The sequence below is a fragment of the Sapajus apella genome, unplaced genomic scaffold (assembly GCF_009761245.1).
Source record: "Sapajus apella isolate SASKATOON/1434 unplaced genomic scaffold, GSC_monkey_1.0 scaffold118, whole genome shotgun sequence".
NCBI lineage: Eukaryota > Metazoa > Chordata > Mammalia > Primates > Cebidae > Sapajus > Sapajus apella.
The window spans coordinates 2,939,632-2,967,519 of NW_022437058.1; the positions used below are offsets into that span (position 1 = coordinate 2,939,632).

The 27,888-nt window shown below is 39.5% G+C and overlaps 1 protein-coding gene across 4 annotated transcripts in view; it reads right to left on the reverse strand.

The window, feature by feature from the left end:
- Positions 1 to 1,786: 1,786 nt before the first annotated feature.
- AUH (AU RNA binding methylglutaconyl-CoA hydratase) overlaps positions 1,787 to 27,888 on the reverse strand; it is a 135,940-nt gene continuing 109,838 nt past the window's right edge. For all 4 annotated transcript variants that reach the window (XM_032260454.1, XM_032260456.1, XM_032260455.1 and 1 more), the window contains 4 exons: positions 8,646 to 8,833; positions 5,240 to 5,290; positions 4,043 to 4,090; positions 1,787 to 2,410 (listed from right to left, as the gene is read on the reverse strand). In XM_032260454.1, the coding sequence (XP_032116345.1) occupies positions 2,333 to 2,410; positions 4,043 to 4,090; positions 5,240 to 5,290; positions 8,646 to 8,833 (365 nt within the window). In that variant the 3' untranslated portion in view covers positions 1,787 to 2,332. The remainder of the gene's footprint in view (positions 2,411 to 4,042; positions 4,091 to 5,239; positions 5,291 to 8,645; positions 8,834 to 27,888) is intronic.

A 27,888-nucleotide genomic window follows, 5' to 3' on the forward strand; every position in this document is an offset into this window, starting at 1 on the left:
CAAGAGAAAGGCAAACATTTATTCAGAGAATTGGACACTTTTCTCTGCTATAATACATGAAGTCTGCAATATCTTAAGTCACTACAGGACTTTGCTTTCAGATATATTCCAGTGACTTCTTCAGAAATTGTTAGGAACTTAGACGGTGTTCGATCAGTGACAGTAGACTATGAATCCAAGTACAGAGAAATGAATCGTACAGCACACTCTTAATAATTTTTTCCTAATAATTATTTCCTGCTCAGTTAAACAGAAAGTGGTATTTAGCATGTCACGCAGAGTATAAACTCTGAAAACTTTAAAGGTCTGTGAAAACAGCAGCAGCATTTTAGGTGCAAATTACCATGCACAAAATGAATAGCTCAGCAAGTATATCAGTAAACAAGTATGCATGCCCCCCCCGATACAACCACCAGAGAGAGCCATTATGTGAATTTTAATAAGCTCCCTCTATGATGATCAGTGAGCAGTCATTATAAATCTGCAGAGCTGGACAGGCACGGTGGCTCACGCCTGTAATTCCAACACTTTGGGAGGCCAAGGTGGGTGGATCACCTGAAGTCGGAAATTCGAGACCAGCCTGGTCAACGTGGTGAAACCTCATCTCTACTAAAAATACAAAAATTAGCTGAGCATGGTGGGCATGCCCCTGTAATCCCAGCTACCTGGAAGGCTGAGGCAGGTGAATCGCTTGAACCTGGGAGGTGGAGATTGCGGTGAGCCGAGACTGCGCCACTGCACTCCAGCCTAGGCAAAACTCCGTCTCAAAAAAAGAAAAAATCTGCAGAGCTTCAGCACCTAAGGTGATAAGGAAAAACAGTGCTCACCTTAGCATCCAATCATTAGTGAAGACACTGCCTACCTTTGTCAGGACAGACATCAGCAGATGGCCAGTCTATATTTGTCTCTTATAGGAATTTTATTATTAAGGTTTTTAAATTCCCAAGTTAAAAAATACGTTTCAGGACTTAAAAAATAAAAAGTCTACATGCTTTCAAACAGCAATGAAGTCACCACAATGAGGATGAAAATCCACAGTGCAATAGGTGTTCATCTGGTATACGGAAATGTGAAAGGACACCTTAGGGACACAGCGGGCTGCAACACAGTGAAGCTTGCTGCAGAGTTCAGAGGGCAAGGGGCACTCCCAGGAAGGCAGTGTGGATTAATAAAATGAATGAAGTAGCAGTATCTCAAATTATTTAAGGACATCAGAATGTTCTCCTTCCTTTTTCCACAGTGAATTCTACCGTTCCGATGTCCCACACACCTCCTACCTATGCCTGATCCCCAGGTGTGGCTACTTAGCCATGCACCCCTGAGACCCTCCCTTTATAGCTTCTTGGCCTGGCCTGGGTAGGAAGGCCTGATGTGTTTGTTAGAGAGGAAAAAAAGGTTCTTATGCTTACCTCTTTCCCTAACAGAAATTGGATGCAAACAGCTGAAGGTAAGGAAGCAGAGAATAGTCTCCACTTTAATCCACGACCCGGTCATTTCCATGCTCCAATCCTGGCTGCCCATTTTCTTCCCTCTCTTGTGTACAAACATGGCCTTTCCTAGGCCAGGCAGCCAGGCCACTTGCTGGGAGGAGGTCCTGGAAGTCCCACTGCACCAGGACTCCCGTCCGTTTCAGTTCTTTCGCTCCAGTCTTTGGATTTCTTCACCTTTGATACTAAATGACAGGACTGACTATGTGAAGAGGTTGCCTGACAGAAGCAGTGAGGAAGGGTTGTTTCTTTTAAAATCCAGCATGCAAAAATATAATCGATTCAAAAAGAATGGGATGAGAGAAAAATTCCCACATTTTCTTTTCACTAGTTTTATTTATATTAGGTAGTTTTCACTCAGAATATCAATTCATTTTTCAGGTTTAGATGTATGTATATGTATCTGTTCATATGCATCAATCACTTAGAAACTTTATTTGGTATAACTTCACATTTTTGGTATATAGAAATAATTTTATTTTCTTAATGCAGCACAGTAGACATATAATCAATATTATTTCCTAGTGTGCAATATATAAATTATTCACATTAAAAAATTAGGAACAGAAAGCCTCTTATGCAGGAAATATTTAAAAATGTATATCTAACTTTGCCTGTTTTCTGACAATATACACTACTAGCTTTATAAATCTGAATGCATATGACATTTACATATTTGAATGAAGTACACAGATGGGTCCATTCCAGATGCTAATTACACTATATGAATAATTTGCTCTTCACTTTGGTCATTGAGATTCCACGTGCTCAGGCATATAGTGGATCTGAAAGACACTTCCAGAAGTACATTTATTACATTGGCATCTTAAGAATTTCTGTTCCTTCTATTCTCCTTTATAGCGAGGGGGCCTTTTCTCTTTAAAAGCAAGAAGACCTTCAAGTCTGTCTTTCGTTGGAATGGTCTAAGAAAAACAAAACATTAAATATATAAAAAATGTTCAAACAACTGTAAAAGTTTATCAAGCACTATCTGAGAAAACTACCTAGAACCACATTCCTAAATTTTGAAATCTATCAGTCACTTGAACAATTCTAATTATGTAACCAAACTCATAATTCTTATTTCAAGTGGTCCTCTACCCCATTTTGCTCTTCTTTTTGCAGTTTCCTAATAAGGTAGAAAGTTATCATTGATTTATCTCTTTTCTAATATATATATATCCAATGCTATTTCTATCACACAGCTTTCAATATGTCCCACAAACTTTGAGAAGCTGTATTCTCACTTTAATTCAAAATATTTTATAATTCCTCAATACATCTTTGACATATAACATTATTTAGAAGGGTGTTGCTTAATTGCTCAATATTTTGGGCTTTTTCAGCTACCTTTCTTTTATTGATTTCCAGTTTAATTCTATTGTGGTCTGCAGAATACCCTGTATGATTTCTGGTTTTTGCATTTAGTAAGTTGTAATTTATGGCCAAATGTGCTTTTAAAATTTTTCTTTGGGCTCTGAGGCTGTCCATTTCTAAGATGTTTGTAATTCACTTTCCTCATGCACGTACTTATCAATGACAGGTGGTGGCTGACATATACAGGATGGGCTCAGAGTCACACTCTAGATACTGCTCCTTTAAACGAGTGCTCATGCAGTTTCCAACTCTCAGGAAAGGCAGAACAAAACTTTTTTTGCTATTTCAGATGCCCTAAAACAAAGTTCTATCTTTCAGAGAAAGACAAAGAAGGGAAAACATTTTTTTCCTCTCCAGGAAGACCTACTAATTTATATACAGTCCTCCCTCAGTATCTGCAGGGGATTGGTTACAGGACCTCCTGCAGATACCAAAATCGGTAGATCCTCAAGGGCCTTATATATTAATAAAACGGCATACTATCATATTACCTATGCATATCCTCCTGTATACTTCACGTCATCTCTCGATTATTTACAATACCTAGTATAATGTAAATGCCAGGTACACAGCTGTTACACTGTATTGTTTAGGGAATAATGATAAGGAAAAAAGTCAGTACATGCTAAGTATAGATGCAACCATCCTTTTTTTTTTTCCTGAATATTTTTAATTTACACTTGGTTGAATCCACAAACGCAAAACTTACAGATGAAAAGGGCTGAGTAAAAAATAAAACTATAATTTCATTAGTGAACCTTCAGTGGGCAGGACAGAAGGCTCAGAACTTCAGGAAAAGCCAAGGAGAATCACCTCCCAGGTTGCATGGCAGGCACACGCTCATCACCACTCTCCTCAACCTCTCTACACTGGAGTGGGGGGCCAGGTCCATACCCGCAAAAGCAAGCATAAGCCTAAGAGACAGCTACTGCACACACAGGACTGACTCAGTTACTCTAAGAGTTTTCCAGATTATACAGGCAAGAGACATGCCTGCAGAACAGAATCTATCAGAAGAGCTAGTAACAAACAGCAGAAACAACTAATTTCAACCCATTTGTATGATTTTGGAATGGGCACAAGAGTAATCCTGCTCAGTGAAATTCATTTGAATTATACAGAAGGTAAATATAATTTGTAAGGGTCATTCTCATTGAATTTGTGATTGTATTACATACCTGAGCATAACAAGCTTCTTCTATGGCTAACCCTGTTACTAAATCGACCTGAGAATAAAAACATAATCCATTTTAGCAGAAGTAACTTTGTAAAATATGGTGTATTCAATATAAATTCAAACTGAATAACCCTATCCCCAAAGCACAGAATCCTTTGATACAGTACAGCAGATCCGAGTGTGACCAACATGAGAGACACAGAACTAGGCTTCCTGGTTCATGCTGACTCCACCACCTGGAAGTTGAGTTACCTTGGGGAAGTTATTTAACATCTCTGTGCTTCAAAGAAGCATGTCTGAACAAGGGGCTAATTGTAATGCTCACCAAATAGGGGTACTGTGAAGATTAAATGAGTTAATCTAGGTGAGGCCTTTATATAGCACCTCACACACACACACACACACACATACACACACACGTGCAATAAGGGCCATATAAGGTATTTGTTATTAGTGTTGTTACCATTATGTTAATATTTAAATAAGCCAATCAAATACTTTTACAAATTTATGAAACCGTATTTACTGCTAACAAAGTCAATCTCTTTTTACTGCTACACAGCCCAGGAAGACCCAGTGGTTCCTTACTCTACAAGAAGGAAGCACTTCTCTTTAAAATACCCACAATTTAACCAAAATATAACAACTACCATGAAAAATCAAATAAATGGGTGTGTGCACCATCCCCTCCTCCCTGGCCTGGGGCCTCTACTCTTTTGCAGTCAACTCCCTGGGGTACCCCGAGGACACACAATGGATTTGCCTTGCATTATGTGTGCGTCCCTGCAGAGAGCACATTGAAGCTAAAGGTGGAGAGGGCTAGGAGTTCTCCTTGGCATGTTTTATATAATATAATACCGATGGTAAAAATACACGGAATGCCCTGTTCTTTTGGTTTTCTATGAACTGCTAGACAATAAATCTGTTAACTCGATGGCAAAAACAATGAGCATATCATAAGCTTCAGGGTACTGGTAAAATTACTGAATTCTGTGATTATGATATTGAATTAGCAATAACTATAAGAATGAAATCAATGATGTAGCTGCAAGGAAATTCAGTAGCTTTCAGTAATAGTAGCATTTAAACAGCCATATTTTAGAACTTTAAAAAAAAATGTAGAAGTCTAAACATGATTCATTTAATTTAAATCTCCACTCTCCATTCCAAAAACAAACTCAAGCATTAAGGAACCTACCTCCATCCCTTGATTAATTGCTAATTTTGCCACTCTCACTGCAACAGGTCCCTAAAAATCAAATTAAAGAAGCAGACTTTATTGTTTATGCAAATTATGTTGTATATCTCAGTAAGACTCAGAAATTCCCACCACTGGATCCATGGCACAGCCAACAATGGCTGTCAGACACTAGATGGAAAATTGCCATCAGCATATTATTTAGATTCCACAGTGTTCCGTTATGCTGCAAACTCCAGATCCTTAAAGGTCAGCAGGTAGTCCAGCTGTGAGCTTGCTCTTCTTCTGCAACACATCCTAGAAGTTAAGTAGAGGAAGGAAAAGGAGACAAAGTCTTTTGCCTCAACACATAAGAGGTTTTGACAGAAGCTCGGGCTGGGGATGAGGCTGCTGCTATTGATTAAGGTAGGGCTCTGATATCATCTGTTTCAGACACTAGCTCTCTATCTTTCCTCTATTAGCTTGATAGCTAACAGCAATGATGGTAGATTAATCAACAGTGTCCTCTAGGCAGTGTTCCCACAGTACAAATAAATTTGAAGTCTACATAAGTCTTTCAGGATGTAGAAGAGTCACAGGGGAATGAACTGGGTATCTGCTTTGAGAAGGAAAATGTTACCTCTGTCTTGCAGAAGCCAAACTCTTACCAAGCTAGCCTACAGAAAAACCAGAATCCCTCAGAAGGAATTTCGTTACTTGATCACATTTTAAAGTCCTAAAATACCATTTATGGGTGATGAATGTGAATTCATCACAAGGTAGGCCCTAAACAACAGACACAGCAAAGGACTCTTGGATGTGACATGGATGAATGCATGAAAAGACATGTTTTCCTATCAAGGAGTTTCTATTATTAAATTTGACCTATCTAAATTTTCTTCCACATCATGTTGACAGATCTTTTTCAAAGGCCACAATTTCCAAGGCTATAGTTGTTAGACAAGTATCTTATTGATAATTCTTCCCATTGTGATGTGCATGTGTGGCAGACACCAACATCATTTTTTCATGATCATCAGTCCATTTTATTAAACTGTGTGCTCCTCTAAGTTTTCAATTTTCATCGCCTACTGACGAAGAAAAGGTGGCTGTCAAATCCTAGACGCACACAAATCCCTATCCCTGTTGTTAAAATGCAGATGTGGACTCAGTGGCTCTGAGATGGGCCTGAGATTCTGCAAGTCTAACAAGCTGCCAGGAGATACCCACTGCTGGTCCACACACCACACTTTGGGAAGTAAGACTTAGAAAACCATGAGAAAAACAGGAAAATTCAAAATGCTATTAGAGATAGTATTTGATTTAATTTGTTTCCCCTTTAAAACATAAAACCAATGCCTTTTCTTCTTTACAAGCCTTTCTTCTCAGATAAATGGAAGTAATATATAATACAGATATCACCTAGAAATGCCAATTTTACAGAGGCTTTCAGTTACTTGGAAGACTAATCATTTGGCAACAAAGTAACAAACATAAAAAGAAAGATGATTCCACTCAAACTTCATTTGGTAACTTGCACATATAATTTTCCTGTCACATATTTTCTGAAGTAACTCAACATCTGCTTATACGCTTGTTTGACCTGGAGTAAAATTAATTTTAACAATCAACGTTCTCAGAGGAGTGTCCTTCAGATGAAAGGTGAGACAGGCACACACACAGGGACTGTGATGACAGCTGGGTGACCACACGATGGGATGCAGCTCGACATGCTGGTAGTGAAAGGAGGGGCGGGGGTGGAGGGAAGGGACAACAGTGCCCACGTTCTTGGGCAGGGCAGTGTGTGAACAGTGGTGGCATTTGCTGCATGGTGCTCACAGGAGCATCATGGGAGACAGAGCAAGTCAGGCCCTGAGGGATAATAAGCTGCCTATAGGGAGTTCTGAAGCAGAGGGCTGAACATCTGTGTCAAGAGGCCAGGAGCGGGTGCTGCAGATCATCAGAACTGGAATTCTGCCATAACCTTTCTTAAACACGCCCCTGTCTTTCAACTGAGATGTCTTGGTCATAAAGTTTTAAGCCAATGTAAATTATAACACCAATATTCAGTCAAATTACTACTCTCCTGATACTTGTACCATTAATCTCTCTTTAGGTAGAGATTTCTCTAATATTTGGCGAGAATATGTTTGTAGTGAGTCTTTTCCTTTTAAGGCAAAAATATTTTTTTATTTGCTTTCTCTCCATCAATCCAACAAATACTTATTGAGCATCTACTGAGTGTATAGGTCTCCATTACCTTTTATGGGAATAAATTATATAACGGTCCTTCTCTTAAAGAGCTAACAGCTCCTAAGTTAATTAAGAAGGACCAGAAGCATCAACACCAGGAGCGTGGTTTTAAAAACCGATTCAGCAGGTGCATACCAGCAGAGTGGGGCCTGGTTTGTCAGCAAAGGCTCCTGTGCTGAATGCCAAGAACACTTTCTGAAATTGAATGCAAAACTCTGAACAAATGTAAGCATTCAAGCATTTTTTGAAAGATAGATCTCATAGCATTCCCAAAAAGATCCACAGCCCACAAAAACGTTACGAATCCTATTTGAGTTAAGCAATCCTGAGTCAGAGAGAAAATTATTTTGACTCTAGAAATGGTTAAGGGGTTATAAAACTTCACAGTTCACTAGAAATAAAGAAACGTCACTACTGTTTACAAAGCAAAATAAGACTCTTTCACTTAATTTAAAGCCCTTTAATCTTGTGATTTCAGACCAAAGGCATATTTGAAAACTATTTGAACAAGTGACAAAAAGAATCACTTAAAACAGGACTGTCAGTGCATGGCCACTGATAACACTCATGAGTCAGCCATACAAGACGTGTTCTAGATTTTGAAAGTATACTTGTGAGGAAGCACAAAGGAGTTAAAACAATGCCTATACCACCATGAGCACACATGCAGAAAGACAACAACTGCTGCTTTTCAAGCAGGCTTTTCACTTTTCAAGAGAAGCCGCTGCAACAAAAGCCCACTCTGGCACAACAGACTACAGCCCCTTACTAGAAAACAGCATATTTCAAGGTATTTTGATTTGGGGTGGCCCAGTGTGACAGCCAGCCTTATCACTCTTTCTCTCCGTGGCTACGCGTTCCCTTAGAGCGCTCAGCTGGTGAGCAAATTAAAACACCTTGCTAGGAAGTTGTGTGCACGTGACAAGTGTTGTTCAAGGGCTATTTTATCAAAGTGTGGCTAGGATAAGACCCGTGGAGCATCTTCAAAGCCTCACCTGAATTCCACAGGATTGTAACGTTTAGCTCGTGTAACAGTTCCAGTTTCACAGAGCCTATGCATCCCTTTACTTGGATGCAAGCCAGGGCTTCTTCGGCATGCAAGATGACTGCTGTTTTAGTCAAAGCGTTATAAAGTTTCCTAAAAGAAGAAAAAATAAACTCTAACGAGAAATACCTGAGGTAAAAACTCTCTCGCCAGGTCCAGGGCCTTTCTGTAGGCAGCGTCTCCCTCCTGGTTCTGTTCCAGAACATGGCTGATTAAGCCCACTGCTTTGGCTTCCTGGCCATCGAGGACTCGCGCAGAGAATATGAGCTCCTTGGCCAGGGACATTCCAATGGCACGTGGCAATCGCTGTGTCCCCCCTGAAGGGTGAAGGAGAGAGAAAAGGCAATGATTTGATTATCTTTTAGTTCGAACACTTCAGTGTTTCATAGCTTCATTTATAAAAATAGATCAGGGCCAGAAATTTACATGTTAAAATGAGTAGCTGGAAAACTACTTCAGAACAGAATCTAATTTCTTAATTCACTTATAAAACTAATAACACCAAAAAAGGGCTCGAGAGCCTTACATCCTTATTAAGTGATTTTGGCACTGCGTATAATCTGCAACCTCTTTGGCATACCGAGTCCAATCCACGGTCATCACCGTGTCAGTAACCATAAGGTGAACAGCAGTGGACAGGCAGTACCAGCCAGTAAGTCCACTGACCAGAAAGGCAGAGTTTCATCAAGCTTGGCATTCTTCTTTCAGCTTAAATAAAACTTAAATTCTGAGACATTCAACTCATATTCTTTTAAAGAATCCTTTATGGTAAAAATTGTAAACACATTTTAATTTAAAAATAAAACCAGATAATTATTCATGAAAATAGGCTTTGCCCTGGTGGTAGTTATTTCTCAGTCATCTACTTTCCTGGATATGCTCTCTCCCACAAACACACCCCTCTCTTCCAGCTGATGAGGAAAATCTACTCTGTGTGGAGTAAGAGCCATGCATTTGGTTTTGACATTACCACTTACTACTTTAGAGACTTCGGGAGTTGATTAACTCTTCAACGCCAAGGGAACACAGTGGGTATATCAGCATGATTGAGGGTAAACTTAGGGTCAGAATAGTTCTGCAGCAAAAGATGCCTATTTTGTTGAAGATGGTCGAACTCACTAGATCCGTCTACATATTCACTCCAGTATCTTCCAGTGATGAGGATGGGATCTCATCAAATACAAAATTAGGCAAAAGTAGGTAACACAGGTCTAGCCTCAATGTCTACCAAGAAGAATACAAAAACAGCTGCAACATCAGTGTTCGCCTAAACCTCACCCTTACAACGTCTGTGCCAGGAGGCAGAGGAGCCGCTGACTGCCCCCTTTCAGAGCAGGAAAAGCAAACTGACACCATCTTACACAAGCTCACTGGGTTTCACTTGGCCCACAAAATATAAAACTTTTTCTTTCTGCATTAGCTACCAACATTTAGAACTAGATGGGGGACTGTATCTTAAATACCAATTTCCACCTGTATCAACTGCAGCTGTGCCTTTTAGACAAAATGTTCTTTCATGTGCCAGTCTCCACCACTCTCCGTTACTGCAATACCCCATAAAGCATTACACCAGTTCTTTTCTTTAAAGGAAAGGAAAATCATTTTTTGTTCACATCTCTATGAAAAGTGGAAAAAATTAAAGACCACGAAAGGCACATGTTTAACATTTTTACTCCAGGTCAATTGGAAGAACAGAGCTTAAGATGCCTTATTTAAGCAAACCGCATGAAAGAACCATAACTAATATTTAGAAAACAGATAATATTTAGAAAAAGAAACCCTGAATGAACTGTAAAAGGACTAATATTTTCAATGCAGATTGTTTCCAAACAAATACAATGATAATGCTACTGCAAAATGCAGTTATTACGTGTTTAAGCAGCCCAAGCAGTTAGAGATTGCAAGTTTATGCAAGTGTTGACTCGATATGGTGGAAAATATGTGTCTGAAGACAATGAAGCATTGACAAATTTAAATATAACTGTTGACAGTGATGTTGCTCAGTGCAGTAAAGATAGGTCTGAGAACTTATGGGATACGCTGCATGGAAAAGACAACCTATTTATAGTGCTTCCAACGGCAGCTGATTAGAACACAGATATAACTCAGATAACTATATTTACTCACAGAGTTGATGAGAATTTTGATGAGACTGAAGAACTTAACGAATATATTATTCATGATAAGCACATTAGGAAATTGTTCTTTTTTGTGTTCTGGGAAAAGTTTAATGTAGGTTGGTCAAAATTAACTGATGTAACCCGTGTTGTTAATGTTGCACTTTTTATTCAACAGAAACAACACTTTGCAAGTCCCTGAAGTTCACATTCATTCATCACATTGTTCCATTTATATTATAACTCTGCAGGTATGAGGATTTTTGCAGAAACTTAACAAAGTGACAGTCATGTAGGTGGTAACTAATACTATGAAATAGGCTCAATCCCTTAAGCTGAGGGGCACACAGCAGGATACTTTGTTCCATAAGTTGGATGTCAACACAATAGGCTGCTGGCAGGCCCGCTGTGGAGGCTACAGGTATGGTGCACAAGAGAGCTAACTTTCTGACCCACGGAAAACAATGAATCACAGGAATCAGTGGAAAACCCTTGGTGGCTCACCCACTAACACTGCATCTAGGACTTGACCTTTTTGGATGACATCACAAGTCATCTACTTTAGTGCCTCATATAAATGGAATCATTCAGTATTGCCTTTTTGTGATTCACCTGTTTCACTTAGCATAATGTCCTCAAGATTCACCTCTGTTGTGGCATGTGTCAGATACCCATTCCTTTTTAAGGCTGAATAACATTCCATTGTACATATATACCACATTTTGCTTACCCATTCATCCATGGAAGGATATGTGGGTTGCTCTACTTTTTAGCTATTGTGAATAATGCTGCTATGAACATGGATGTACAAAAGACTATGCTTTCAATTCTGCTTTCAATATACACAGAACAGGACTGCTGGATCATACAGTAATTTTAATCTTTTGAGAAATCACCATAATGTTTTCCATAGTCACGAAGCCATTTTACATTCCTACCAACAGAAAACAAAAATTCCAATTTCTCTCCACCCTCACCAACACTTAAATATTTTTTGTTTTTTTGATAGTAGCCATCTTAATGGCTGTGCAGTAGCATTTTGACACCTGCCCAATAGTCCCATAGACAGTTCTTTTGCATAAACACAGAAATTGACCCTTCTGCTGTTAAGCTTGAAACCTTTATCTGTTTTGAGTTTCTTTCTCAGAAAAGAACCTTCAGGCCTTCCAAAAAAAGTATCAAAGGACTTTGATCACGCCGGATAACTGCTTGCCCCTCCCTAGTTGTTGATTTCTTATACAGTTACATTTCTTCCCTGCTATATAAACCTCTAGTTTTAGTAGGTCAGGGAGATGAATTTGACGCTGAGTTTCCATCTCCGCAGCAGCAGCCCAATTAAAGCCTTCTTTCTTGGCAATACTTGTCGTGACAGTGATTGGCTTTCTGTGCTGAGCAAGAGGACCTAGACTGAACCCCTGGTGTTTTGGTAACAATTTCATTGTGACCAGAGATGCTGAGTGTCTCTTCCCTAATGACTAGTGACAAAGGCAAGTTTTCACATGCTTATTGGCCAACCACATATTGTCTTTGGAGAAATGTCTATTTAAAGTCCTTTGCCTATTTTTAATTTGCGTCGAGTTGTTTTATTTGTTGAGTTATAGGAGTTCTTTATATATTCTGGATATTAATCTTTTATCAGATATAGATTTGCAAATTATTTTCTCCCATCCCATGGGTTGCCTTTTCACTCTGTTGATAGTGTCTGATGCATAAAATTTTTAATTTTGGTGAAGTCCAATTTATCTATTTTTTCTCTTGTTACCTGTGTTACTGGTGTCATATCCAAGAAATTACTGCCAAATCCAATGTCATAAAGCTTTTTTTTCACGCTTTCTTCTAAGAGTTGTACACGTTTAGCTCTCATGCTATGGTCTTTGATCAATTTTGTGTGAATTTTTGCATAGGGTATAAAGTATTCCCAACACTACTTCTTAAAAGGGACATTTTTAAATGATTACACAAATACATGATTTCATTCACTCATTCCTAATGAAATTTTAACTTTTAGAACATTTGTTTGGCAAGAAATTATCTTAGTTTGCAGAAATCTAAGACTGATGGCCTGAACTATATTTTTACATGTGTGCAACTGAAAGCAACATGTCCCCTCCACCCATTAGGCATACAAAATTCATGATTTAAGCTTTTTAAAAATACTATAATCTGTTCAGTTTGCCTTTCTTAATTACTAATGACACTATGGGCAAAGAACTTTACAAATGGAAGTTTTAGCGCAATATCAGACAACTCAACATGACAGACATGGAATCTAAGATTTTTACAAATACCTCAGGAACAGTTACCCCAAATGACAAAACTTTTTATGCCAACATTCATTTCCAGCTCTAAAGTACTCAAATTTATTAAAAGGCATTTTCTATAATTAAACTAAATGAAACTCAGTACTCTTGCTAGTTAAGGAAATCAAGGTTTATTGCAAAACTACATCTCAATCCACAAGCTGAGACATGGCACTGAAATCTTGATGCAATTATAGCTCACTGTAGCATCCGCCTCCTAGGCTCAAATGATCCTTCTGTCTGAGCCTCCTTGGTTAGCATGCCATGCCTGCCATCAGACTGTAAACTCCAAATATAAAGAGAAGAACTAGAAAAAAAAACTGCTTCAATCCACCTTTTCTTAATTCTGAATATCAAACTCCAATATTAATTTGGAGTTAGGTAAAAGCGAAGGTAATGTATCCTACTTCTGTCAGTTGTTTCACACAAGGTTTGCTTTACTAGATTAGATCATATAATCTGCCAGTTCCCTTAGGCATGTGAATTCAGGATTCCTAAAGTGCCATTTCTAAGCAGTCTTAGTGATTGATGAAATTAAGCAGTGGAATTAAAAAGCAGAATTTTCCTTGGTGAAATTACAATTGTTTCAGTCTAACAAGCAGCCCTAATGCATTTAAGATGACAGCAGTCTACAAAACTATTCAAACTCACATTGTCCATCCCAACTGCCTGCAATGCAGAGCCCTGACTCCTGGCCAGGATCTGCTCTGAGGCTCCCTGGGCTGTAGCATGTACTCAGGGATTAAGACATCAGCAAGTAACACATTCTCAGGACACTCCTGCAGGTACTCCATTGTATGAGGAGAAATGTGAAGATAAGCTGGTAACTCCAGGATAGCTCACGAGGTTTTCACTAAAGAACAAAGACCTCATAGCAACCACAGTTAACAGTATGTACCGTATGATTTTTGAACATTCTCACCACATGAAAAAAAGATAAGTTGGTGAAGCAGTGGATATGTTAATTAGTGTGATTGACTCTTTCCACAATGTTTACATAGATCGATACACCATGGTTAGGTGCAGTGGTGGCTCACACCTGTAATCCCAGCACTTTGGGAGTCTGGGGCAGGGGGATAGCTTGAGCCCAGTAGTTTGAGACCACCCTGCCCAATATAACAAGACTCTGTCTCTACCACACACAGAAATATAAAACCAGCAAGGCATGGCATGCTAGCCAGAGAGGCTAAGGCAGGAGGATCATTTGAGCCTAGGAGGTAGATGATCTAGTGAGCTATGATGTCACCAATGCAGTCCAGCCTGGGTGACAGAGCAAGATCTATCTCTAAAAATATAAAAACAAAAACAAAATTATCACATTGTGCCCATAAATATACAATTATTTGTCAGTTAAAAATAAATTTTAAAAAACAAGTGCCTCAAACCTTCCTAGGGGTAGTGAATTTACTGCACTTTTCCTTCCACAGAAAAGCAACTGTAATATTTCTGTCATTTCAACACCCCACGAGCCAAAGGTACTATGTGAAGTTAGGTGTACCTACATGAGAGTATGTCCAGATCAGCAAGCAGAAACCGAGTTCCAAAGCTGCATTATTATGCTACGAAGAAAGCAAGTGCCATGGCCACTGCCCTTCCCTTTCTAATGTGTGAATTCTTAGAAGACAGAAGGGGATTTCTAAGGCTTTTTGCCTTGGCTGTGTCAACTTGGGAGATTCTGATTCAGTGGGTCTGAGGTGAACCTAAGGTTCTGCATTTCTAAGAGGCTCCAACATTCAGCTCAAAGAGGCAGCAGGATCTACTAACCCACTGCTCTAAAACAGGAGGTGGGGAGATAATTCTCTTCAATTAAAGCAACAGAATTTACATAACCAAATAAGTAATGGCAATCATCACTTCACATGCTGTCTACTTGTTGTTTAGGACCATTCTGGAATTCCTCCTTTAAAACTAATTTCACAGATGACAACCCATTTGTTCACTCACTGAAGCATCACTGTGGAGGGACCCTGTTCTAGGTACATGAATACATCCATGAACAAAACAAAGCCCCTGGCCCCTGGTATTCAATACTCTTATGGGAAGCCCCGCAATAAGCAAAACAATACAGACAGTAAGAGAGCAGGCGGAGATGGAGTGAGGGTGGCACAGTTAAGACAGGATGGCAGGGAAGGGGCTCTGAGCAGGCGACACTGGAGCTGAGGCAGGAGGAAGCAAGGATTCCCACCCAGGTCTGGGGAATGCATCTCCAGGAGGAACACGTGGGGCACAGGTCTTGTAGGAATTGCAACTGACTCACTTGTGGGGCACAAGGAGGTCCAGTTGTGGCTGAAGTGCATAGCAGAGCCAGATCCTGTGGGTCCCTTGGGTCCTAAAGGACCTGGGGTTTACTCTTTACTCTGAGGGGGACAAGAAGCCACTGGGCATCTGAGAGCATCTTCTGAGAAACAGTGGTATAGGACTGTCATTCTCTAATGAAGATTTGAGCTTGTCAACCTAAATAAAAAACAGAGAGGGTCCCTGAAAGAAACCTTGGAATAAAGCATTGCAATGGGAATACGCATGCCATAGTAAACTACATGCATATTCGGGGAGATAAAGGAAGACAAAGGTTTTCAAAGAAAAAATGAGGAAGATTACATAACTGTTTTGAAATAATTATCTTTGGCTACAAAGATCAATAACAAGTGACACCAGCCTGAGATTGGACAGGCAGTTGAACAGACATCCTTGCAGAAGTGTCTTTTGTGTAAGGTTGCAATGGCTTTTATGTAAGGTTCTGGTTTCTTCAGAGTGTTTTGTGATGGCATGAGAACACTCTTTTCACAGCCTTCTCAGTTCTATTTGTCAGGGTAATTATTATTTTTTAACACCAGTGACTCCATTTTGATTCCTCACAGATTTGAGGGAGAATTATGGTCATGAACTAAGAAGATGAAGGAGGTAGGTAGATGTTTGTACTATTTGTGGTGGAACTCCAACAAGCTCAGAGAGAACCTTCAAAACAAGTTCCCCAAATGCTTTCAGTGTTGGCCATGCTTTGGCTGCTCAATATCCACTGCCTCTATTAAAATCCTGGTCTTGCTTTTGGAGACCCCTTTGGCCACTCCTCTCCCCACTGTATCAGCCTTGGTCAGTAAAGGAGACCTGCAACTGAAGCCAAGGAGCCAGTGCTGCCTTCTCTGCCCTGACACAGTTGGACAAGCATCTACATCAGGTCTGGCCTGCTGGATGCTGTTTCCCAGGACTGAAAGTCTGAATGGGCAACCTCATGGCATGGAGATTGGCCAAGCTCACAAAGATCGCAGAGCAGTGATGTGCAGACCTGCCACGGTGCAGACTGTCTAGCTCTGGGGCTCTTGGATTCCAGTTTGTGCTCTAAGCTTCAATATCTATCCATCTATTGATTTCAGAAGCCTTACAATAAATTTCTTTTTCACTTCAGGTAGCCAGAGCCAGTTTCTATTACTTACTCTCCAAAAAGATGAACGATGCAGTAACAGTGCTACTAGTTTTCTCTTTTAAAAAGTCTGATGAAACTGGGAGTTTATGTGTTTTACGTTTTGCAAATAAAACTTATTTAAGTTCAATAAATAAAGCATTGATTGAGTAACCTAACAAGTGCTAGGCACTGTCCTAGGTGCTGAACCCACAGGCTGAGCAAGATAGACCATCTCTGATATAAACTTAATCATTCTGCAGGAGGGGAGCAAAGACAAATGCCAAGAAGCAAGCATGTGGGCCAGAGAGAAGCGACTGTGACGAGTGTTGCAGAGAGAATTTCAGGCAGGGAAAAGAGTTCTGAGACAGCACACTAGATGACTAATTTAGATTGGGTGGTTGGAGACGGCCTGCTTGATAAAGTTGAGGCCAATGTCTGAATGATAACCACACATCCAAATGAAGATCAGAAAGAACACCCAGTGATGAGCTCAGCTGGTACAAAGAGACAAAGGTAAGGCAGCATATGGCCCACTGAAGAGGAAGGAGACTACTGTGGCTCAGAGGAAAGGATATGAGGAGTAGCAAGACAGGAGCTTGGGTAGGCAGAGTGGAAGTTTACATTTCATCCTAGGCAAAGTGACACAAAGGCCCTGGGGGGTTTTGAGCAGCAGGTGGCAGAATTTGATCTGCACTTTAAAAAGATCATTTGTAAGATTTCGGGAGAAGAGATAATAGGGGCAAAATCAGGGCAAGATGCCCAGTAGGCAGCTACTGCTGTCACCCAAGTGTAACAGGATGGCAGTTTGGACTGAGATAGGGCAATGTAGGGAGGGCTTGCAATAAGCATTGTCTGGAACTGCTAGGGAAATGGATGTTGGGGGAAAGGAAAATCAATTTAATGGTAGATTTTTAGCCTGAGTGTGTGAGTGTCGCATATTATGAACACTGACAAGAATGGAGGGGAGGGAGAAGCTGAGCTCTGGCCATGGTAAGGATAAGGTATCTTTTACACGTAAGAGTGGAGCAGGCATGTGTGAGACTGGACACAGAGAATAAGGTTTACCAATCATTAGTATCATACAGGAGGCATTCAAAGCCAGAGTCCTGAGTAAGATCACTTAGGGAGACTGTTTAGACAAATGTCAGCAAGACCTGGACAGGTGCTCACTGAGGCTCAGCTTCTCAGCTGCAGCCAACCACGTTTTATAAGCCAACTTTTCCTATCACCATTCACCCTACCCATCCTTCAATAAAGCTGTCTGCCAGGGGTCATCTAGGAAAGATATTTTTCACTGAAATAAAGACATTCAGTAATACGCAGGTCTTCTTCCAGGATGCTGTCACCTCTACATGTGATACTTGGAGCTATGGCAGCCACCGTGATGGAAGGTGGCAAGGGCAAAGTCTCCAAACTAAAGATGGCACAGCAGAAAGACAGCACTAGGCTGCTGACCTTACCAATCCTGAAGATGTCTTACTTTGTGACTGCTTGTAATAACACAGGTCTTATGGTTTAAGCCAGCTGAACTAGGATTTCCTGTTATTTGTACCAAGAACATTAGGAAGTACAGATGAATGGAGGAAGGTGATTTGAACATACAGTTCAGAAAGTGGAAAAGCAAATATTCTAGGGAAGTATGGCAGTATTGCTGGGCGAAATTAATTACACATTTGAAACATGTGATCAGGAGATGAGTTAGCATGATTATCTTCCATCCCCAGCAACTTCTAGCCACTTGGTGGTGGGGTAGAAGGAGAGAGACTGGAACTTTGTCAGACAGGAGAGAACCAAGTAACGCCAACAGTTGACACTGCTAAGCAGATACTACATAATAACACTATGTAAATCCTCCCAAGTACTCCAAGAGTATTTACTCATTTAATCCTTACAATTCCCCCATGAGGTTAGTGGGAAGGTAGCTAAGGTCATTTGTAAGAAAGTGATTATCACAAAGAACCATGAAATCTAAGCTGTGTGAGGAGAAAAGAGAGGAAAAGAGGATAATGACAGAGCGTGAAAGTGTTCCCAGGCTGAAATCTTCGTGAGATCTGAGCAGAACTGGAAGGTTAGGATGCTGCAGAGTGAGACGCAGGACACTGAGATTCAGAACAGAGCAGGTGTGCATGATTGGAGGTCATGGGGTGACTGGGCTGAATGGGAAGGAGAAAGAGATCCCTGCAGGTGCAGTCACAGACTGGTAAAATTCAGTTCGTGGACAGTATGAGACAATGTATAGAGAATGCTCATCATGGTTTCTGTAACAAATTTTCTGTGTTTTAAAAGCCACTGAAAAGCAAATATTTGAATACTGAGAACCTATCATTTTTAAATGGGAAAAATAATAATTTGCTCTTAGCTAGCCCATTCAAAAGCTCCAACCAATTTCCCCACAAATTAATAAAATGGCTGGGAAAAGTCATAAACTGCTATGTAACAGTCTACCACAATTTCTATGTAAATATTTAGCATTTTAAATGCCAATTACCTACTTATTGAATGCTTAATGAATTCTTTCAGGGATATGTGTATGTGGAGAAGATAAATCTATCAGGTATGGATGTTTCCTTCTTTGTGGCATTAAACAGATAATGTGATGAAAACAAACAAAAGCTATGTTATAGGTAAATTACGAATGCCAATAATGCTTAGAAAAATTGACAAAGAATTTCAAAACTGTTTACTTATCTAGTAAAAAGTCTGGAGGTGCAGGAGGGAGAGAGAGGCAAGAGTCACTGCTGCTTCTGTGTGATGTGGTAAAGCTGTGTGCCAGGGCAGGAGTGAGAACTGTAAATATTTGCACTTTGTTCACATTCAAATCAATTTCTTTCTTTGGTACTCAAGATTCTGGAAGATGCCTTTGACTCACTGACTGAAGCCACAGACAAAATAAGAGAATGAAAACACTCAAAATGGATATCTTTGTTTCTTTCGCTTGTGATCTGTAAATAATATAAAAATGAGTTTCTCGTTTATAAGTGGTTGATTCTTTTCATTTATTCACTAGTTTTCAAAATCACAAGGTGGTTCCCTAGCATCCTCTAACACTGAACAGTAAGTTGTTAATCTTTGAAAATCATAATTAACTTAGAGATTTTTACCTAGTTGATGCACAACAACCCACTGAAGTTAAGATCTTTATTGATGGTCAAACGACCCTATCTTTGACCAGTGAGGACTTACTTAGATTGGCTCTGAAGCCCTTCTGATGTGACCTAAAATAGTCATTGATAACTTCCTGTTATCTGGTGTCACAAAATGTTCCAAGCTCATTGTGTACATTTCCTCCTCAGGCCTCAATTCCTTTTAGTGGAGCTACATTTTAAAATGTAATGCTTTCGCTCATATCATGATCAAGTTTATTTATAATAGCAGTGATTTCATATGGGATGTTCTGAATTCTTTTAAAAAGAAAATGTGGCAGATATACACCATGGAATACTACGCAGCCATAAAAAACGATGAGTTCATGTTCTTTGTAGGGACTTGGATGAATCTGGAAACTATCATTCTCAGCAAACTGACACAAGAGCAGAAAACCAACCACCACATGTTCTCATTCATAGGCGGGTGTTGAACAATGAGAACATGTGGACTCAGGGAGGGGAGCATCACACACTGGGGGCAGCTGGGGGGAGGGACAGCAGGGGGTGGGAAGGGTGGGGAGGGATAACATGGGGAGAAATGCCGGCTATAAGTATGCACCTATGCAACAACCCTGCATGACCTGCACATGTACCCCAGAACCTAAAGTAAAATAAAATAAAAATAAAAAAAGATTTTGCATTGAGGTTCAAGGCTTCTCTTTTCTAACAAATGATGAGCACTAAGTATGAGCATTACCGAGTGAATATGGGGAATGAGTTTTTTGGTAGTCAGTACTTCACTACATGATGCTACTGGATTGCCAACCTTTTCGGGGTCCCCTTTATAATAATTTTATTGCTTTAACTACTTCTTTGAAAGCTTGGAAGTCAGCAACAAAATTTTGGAAACAGTTTTTTCAGGGTTGCATAAAGGTCACAAATGATCACTGTCAGAAACCAGGTTCCCTCAGTGTTTCTCGTTTGCTGTATTCAGGTTGCATCTTCTAACCTTCAGGTTACCTCATGGTCCAAAAAGGCTGCTGAAGCCCTGCAATCAGGTCTGCAAACCAAATAGTAGGAAGGGAAAAAGGGGGAATGGGAAGAGGATGCTCCATTTTCAAAGCCACTGATTAAGTACTGGACAACAGTATCCGTTTACATCTTACTGGCTAGAACTTGGCCATGTGTAGCTGGAGGAGGCTGGGAAATGTAGATTCCTTGCTGAGTGCTTTGCCATAGCATAGAGAATAAAATTAGGGCTCTTTCACTAAGGGAAAATAAAAATGGGTAGGCAATTAGTAGGCACTACCACAAGTGGCAAAACTGTTCTCATCATGCAACAAAATGTCTTCATGATTATGTATCACTTGGGTAGAATAAAGATATACTGAAGTGTAATATTACTAATTTTCCATCATTTAATCTTTTTGAGAAAACATCAAGAATTTTTCTCTCTAGGTAATAATCTCCTGAGATTATACTACTTAAAACACAACTTACTATGAAGTAGCAACCTGTATTAGCAGAAGCTTGAAGCACAGCAAGCTTTTACCAAAGAAGGCAAGAAGTAAGTGTTTAAAATATCTGGTTATCTCCTGTATCCCCTGCTGCCTCTTGGGAGCCATGAGAACCTTCAATGCCATGGGAGGACGTTGGCAGCAATCTGAGACTGCTGTCCCCTTTTCTCCAAGACCAAAAAACCTAAATTCAAAGTACAAAATAATACAAAATACAGATGTTACTCCTCCCTTTTTATATTTACATGTATTAAAATAACCAAAAGCAAGCTTTATTTGACATTTCACAATCAATTACAATGTAATGTGTAAAGAACTGACCATACCTTATGATTTGGATTATAAAGTATGTTTTAGTAACATTTAACAGTGGAAAATCCAAGATTTTTATTCTTTTTTTTTTTTTTTTGCCTTCATCTTTTCCCTTCTCAAGACTGCACAAAGAAAGAGGTCATACTGATGAAGGGGGATGCTCATAACAAATACTTCCAAGTTAAAAGTTATGTGGGTACTGAATTGAGGGCATTTACTGATATGATTAGAAGTGATCTCTGACTCGTGAGAGGAAACACTGCAGTACAATGCTAGCTTTGGATTATAAAGCCCACGGCAAATTGATTCCTATGGAACTCTGTGTCAGACAGCTTAGGCAAGAGATTTCTTCATATATCAGGGCTTGATGCTTACAAAATTGACTTCCTCTCACTTTACAATGAAAGCATCAGCACCAGGGTCAAAGAGGATTGGGCTATGTGAACAAACATGGCATGTTTACTAATCTTAGATTGTGTCACAATCATACAGAAACCATAAAAATATTTAACTTTCTATTTGTGACCAATGTGTGAAGTGTTGTAATACTTCCTATTCCCTAAGGCCTGTTGCAAAGCAATAAAAACACACACGCACAGGCACAACAAGACAGAGGGATATGTAAGGAGGAAAACCAAATTGGCTCAACTCCAGCAGAACTGGCCTGAAATATATTAGTTTGGGCTCTTTGTGGATTACGGTAAAGAAGCTGTAGCAATCAGGACTGGGATGGGGAAGGAGGGCTGGTCATCAGAAATGTTTTGCCAGAGCAAATTAAGCAAACTGGCCACAATTAAACACCTTTGTGATACAGCTTTCATTAATATTTATTATAGAAAGCTTTTTCAACTACTGTTATAGAAAGCTTTTTCAACTATTATTATGAGAAAGAGACACACCGAAGTCTTATTCATTAAAAACAAAATTACGCTTATTTTTCCATGTTTACATGCACATTTAAAAACAAATATTTGCTAATACATTGCGCGATATTTTCTTAAAAAATCTTTTGAAAGATGTATTGTTACCTACCAGAGGAACACAAAATCTTGCTTTCAAATCTTTTTTAAAGACTGCCATGGTGTGCATTATCCATTCTTACCCAGCTCCCACCAATAGCACCGTGCACCCCTCTGCCCTTGAGTGCTGTCTTGAGGCTGTGAACTCAGGTGCTTGTCCTAGTGGCTCTGAGTGGCCTCTGGAGGCTTCTCCTGTCCAACCCTCTCTCATACCCAATATGGTCAAGATGTGATCACATGACTTAAGCCCGACCAATCAACTCTCTCTCCTTTTCAGTGTGCATCTTGAACAGCGCAATGGAAACAATGGCTCTAGATAAGGCTATCTGGAGGTGTACTTCCAGGGAGAAGTTTCTGTGATGGTGGAAAGGGTTTCAATCTGTACTATATAATACAGAAGTCACTAGCCACATGTGGCTACTGAACAGTTGAGATGTGACTAGAATGACTCAAGTTCCACATTTCTAATTGTTAGTTCATTCTGGTCAATTTAAATTTAAATTGTCACATGTGGTTAGTGGCTACAATACTAGATAGCACAGGTTAGAGTCTCCCGCCACCGAGAGAGTCTCTGGTGGCCCTTTAGCCTCCCATGAGCTCCCTTTTGGTGGCAACATTGGTTTCTGTTCAAAACCAAAGAAACTTGGCATGACCTGCAGTTCATTTCAACATGCCCAGTGTCTTAGTCAATGATACAACTGAGTTAAGAAGGTCTACACAACATCCCTACAGTCCACGGCCAGGGTAGAAGGATGCAGTACAGCACAAAGTGGGAAAACAGCCAGCTGATGCCTAGTAATAAGTGTGTTTTGTAGGCTAGACAACCTGGGTCACACGAAAGTGACCCAAGATGGAAGACATTCATAATCTAAATGATAATCTTATAATATAGCTGCCCATCATATAAAAGAGAAGTGGTATTGGCCAGCCTGATCTACAACATAACATCTATCCCAGGGGTACACGAAAACTGTCCAGAGAAACAAAACTAATAGAAAGAAGGGATCCAATGGACTCTCCTGTAGCAGCAGACATGTATCAGATCAATTAGTAGGGCTGCAGTAAGAAATCTACCTACCTACAGTAAAAATATCATGCCATAACATGCCTCAACAACTGTGTCTTAACATGTGTCGCACTTTTTCATTCTAATTCCTAATTATTTATATAGACAATATGTTATATATTATATATAAGCATATGCAATTGATTTAAAATCATATTAGTATCTGCAAATATATTACAAGGATTATGACAAGGCTGGATATCTTTTCCTTTTTGAAATTTTGTGGTAGGTTTTCCTTTATTAGGTTTTGTAGTAGGTATATAATATGTATTACATATGTATAACACATATATACTTGTGTCAAATGAACATGAATACATAAACCAGCCCTAAAGTCTTGATTGTATTACTTTGATACAGTAATATTTGCCAGAGATATGTTTCATATTTACCTTACTAGACAAATCATGTAACTATTGAGATGAAATATCAAACTTAATACCTTGATAATCTAAAGGTTCTACCCCTTAAGGGTTATATTTAACATTCTATACTTAAAAAAAAAAATCAAACTCTCTTAAATGGTAAAAACAAATCAATTATGTATTATTTCCCAGGCCAACTGGACACTGAACATGGTAAAGCATAAATCATGTAATTTGTTTAACAAATAGTGTCATCATGTCTAATAATTTAAAAATAATAAGAACAATAGTATTTATTGTGCACTACAAATTACTCTAAAGCTTAGTGGTTTAAAACAAATGCTTATTCTTTTTTTTTTAATTGCATTTTAGGTTTTGGGGTACATGTGAAGAACATGCAAGATTGTTGCATACGTACACACATGGCAGTGTGATTTGCTGCCTTCCTCCCCTTCACCTATATCTGGCATTTCTCCCCTTGCTATCTCTCCCCACCTCCCCACCCCCCCGTCCCTCCCCCATTTCCCTCCAACAGACCCTAGTGTGTAGTGCTCCCCTCCCTGTGTCCATGTGTTCTCATTGTTCAACACCCACCTATGAGTGAGAACATGCAGTGTTTGATTTTCTGTTCTTGTGTCAGTTTGCTGAGAATGATGGTTTCCAGGTTTATCCATGTCCCTACAAAGGACACGAACTCATAATTTTTGATGGCTGCATAATTTTCCATGGTGTATATGTGCCACATTTTCCCTGTCCAGTCTATCATCGATGGGCATTTGGGTTGGTTCCACGTCTTTGCTATTGTAAACAGTGCTGCAATGAACATTTGTGTGCATGTGTCCTTGTAGTAGAACGATTTATAATCCTTTGGATATATACCCAGTAATGGGATTGCTGGGTCAAATGGAATTTCTATTTCTAGGTCCTTAAGGAATCGCCACATTGTCTTCCACAATGGTTGAACTAATTTACACTCCCACCAACAGTGTAAAAGTGTTCCTCTTTCTCCACATCCTCTCCAGCATCTGTTGTCTCCAGATTTTTTAATGATTGCCATTCTAACTGGCGTGAGATGGTATCTCAATGTAGTTTTGATTTGCATTTCTCTGATGACCAGTGATGATGAGCATTTTTCCATATGTTTGTTGGCCTCATGCATGTCTTCTTTTGTAAAGTGTCTGTTCGTATCCTTCGCCCACTTTTGAATGGGCTTGTTTTTTTCTTGTAGATCTGTTTTAGTTCTTTGTAAATTCTGGATATCAGCCCTTTGTCAGATGGGTAGATTGCAAAATTTTTTTGCCATGCTGTTGGTTGCCGATTCACTCTAATGACTGTTTCTTTTGCTGTGCAGAAGTTGTGGAGTTTCATTAGGTCCCATCTGTCTATTTTGGCTTTTGTTGCCAATGCTTTTGGTGTTTTGGTCATGAAGTCCTTGCCTACGCCTATGTCCTAAGTGGTTTTGCCTAGATTTTCTTCTAGGGTTTTTATGGTGTTAGGTCTTATGTTTAAGTCTTTAATCCATCTGGAGTTAATTTTAGTGTAGGGCGTCAGGAAGGGGTCCAGTTTCTGCTTTCTGCACATGGCTAGCCAGTTTTCCCAACAGCATTTATTAAACAGGGAATCCTTTCCCCATTGCTTGTTTTTGTCAGGTTTGTCAAAGATCGGATGGTTGTAGATATGTTGTGTTGCCTCCGAGGCCTCTGTTCTGTTCCATTGGTCTATATCTCTGTTTTGGTACCAGTACCATGCTGTTTTGATTACTATAGCCTTGTAGTATAGTTTGAAGTCCGGTAGTGTGATGCCTCCTGCTTTGTTCTTTTTGCTTAGAATTGACTTGGCTATGCGGGCTCTCTTTTGGTTCCATATGAAGTTTAAGGTGGTTTTTTCCAGTTCTGTGAAGAAGGTCATTGGTAGCTTTATGGGGATAGCATTGAATCTGTAAATTACTTTGGCAGTATGGCCATTTTCACGATATTGATTCTTCCTAACCATGAACATGGAATGTTTCTCCATCTGTTTGTGTCCTCTCTTATTTCGTTGAGCAGTGGCTTGTAGTTCTCCTTGAAGAGGTCCTTTACGTTCCTTGTTAGCTGTATTCTTAGGTATCTTATTCTATTTGTGGCAATTGTGAATGGCAGTTTGTTCTTGATTTGGCTCTCTTTAAGTCTGTTATTGGTGTATAGGAATGCTTGTGATTTTTGCACATTGATTTTGTATCCTGAGACTTTGCTGAAGTTGCTTATCAGTTTCAGGAGATTTGGGGCTGAGAGATGGGGTCTTCTAGATATACAATCATGTTGTCTGCAAATAGAGATAATTTGACTTCCTCCTTTCCTATTTGAATACACTTTATTTCTTTTTCTTTCCTGATTGCTCTGGCTAGAACTTCCGGTATTATATTGAATAGAAGTGGTGATAGAGGGCATCCTTGTCTAGTGCCAGATTTCAAAGGGAATGCTTCCAGTTTTTGTCCATTCAGTATGATATTGGCTTTTGGTTTGTCGTAAATAGCTTTTATTATTTTGAGATACGTTCTGTCAATACCTAGTTTATTGAGGGTTTTTAGCACAAAGGGCTGTTGAATTTTGTCAAAGGCCTTCTCTGCATCAATTGAGATAATCATGTGGTTTTTGTCTTTGTTTCTGTTTATGTGGTGAATTATGTTTATAGACTTGCGTATGTTGAACCAGCCTTGCATCCCCGGGATGAAGCCTACTAGATCATGGTGGATAAGGTTTTTGATGTGCTGTTGCAATCGGCTTGCTGGTATTTTATTGAAGATTTTTGCATCTATGTTCATCATGGATATTGGCCTGAAGTTTTCTTTTTTTGTTGAGTCTCTGTCGGGTTTTGGTATCAGGATGATGTTTGTCTTATAAAATGATTTGGGAACGATTCCCTCTTTTTGGGTTATTTGGAATAGTTTCAGAAGGAATGGTACCAGCTCATCTTTTTATGTCTGGTAGAATTCGGCTGTGAACCCATCTGGACCTGGGCTTTTTTTGGGTGGTAGGCTCTTAATTGCTGCCCCAACTTCAGACCTTGTTATTGGTCTATTCAGGATTTCAACTTCTTCCTGGTTTAGGCCTGGGAGGAGGCAAGTGTCCAGGAATTTATCCATTTCTTCCAGGTTTACTAGTTTATGTGCATAGAGTTGTTTGTAATAATCTCTGATGATGGTTTGAATTTCTGTGGAATCTGTGGTGATATTCCCCTTTACAGTTTTTTATTGCATCAATTTGGTTATTCTCTCTTTTCTTTTTTATTAATCTGGCTAGTGGTCTATTTTGTTGATCTTTTCGAAAAACCAGCTCCTGGATTTATTCATTTTTTGAAGGGTTTTTTGTGTCTCCATCTCCTTCAGTTCTGCTCTGATCTTAGTTATTTCTTGTCTTCTGCTAGGTTTTGAGTTTTTTTGATCTTGCTCCTCTAGCTCTTTCAATTTTGATGCTAGGGTTTCAATTTCAGATCTCTCCTTGCTTCTCATGTGGGCACTTATTGCTATATATTTTCCTCTAGAGACTGCTTTAAATGTGTCCCAGAGATTCTGGTATGTTGTGTCTTTGTTCTCGTTGGTTTCAAAGAACATCTTTATTTCTGCCATCATTTCATTGTTTATCCAGTCAACATTCAAGAGCCAGTTGTTCAGTTTCCATGAAGCTGTGCGGTTCTGGGTTAGTTTCTGCATTCTGAGTTCTAACTTGATGGCACTGTGGTCTGAGAGACTGTTTGTTATGATTTCTGTTCTTTTGCATTTGCTGAGGAGTGATTTATTTCCAATTATGTGGTCAATTTTAGAGCAGGTGTGATGCGGTGCTGAGAAGAATGTATATTCTATGGATTTGGGGTGGAGAGTTCTGTAAATGTCTATTAGGTTTGCTTGTTCCAGGTCTGAGTTCAGGTCCTGGATATCCTTGTTAATTTTCTGTCTGGTTGATCTGTCTAATATTGACAATGGGGTGTTAAACTCCCACTATTATTTGTGTGAGTCTAAGTCTCTTTGTAAGTCATTAAGAACTTGCTTTATATATCTGGGTGCTCCTGTATTGGGTGCATATATATTTAGGATCGTTAGCTCTTCTTGTTGCATTGATCCTTTTACCATTATGTAATGTCCTTCTTTGTCTCTTATGATCTTTGTTGCTTTAATTTATCAGAGATGAGAATTGCAACTCCTGCTTTTTTTTGCT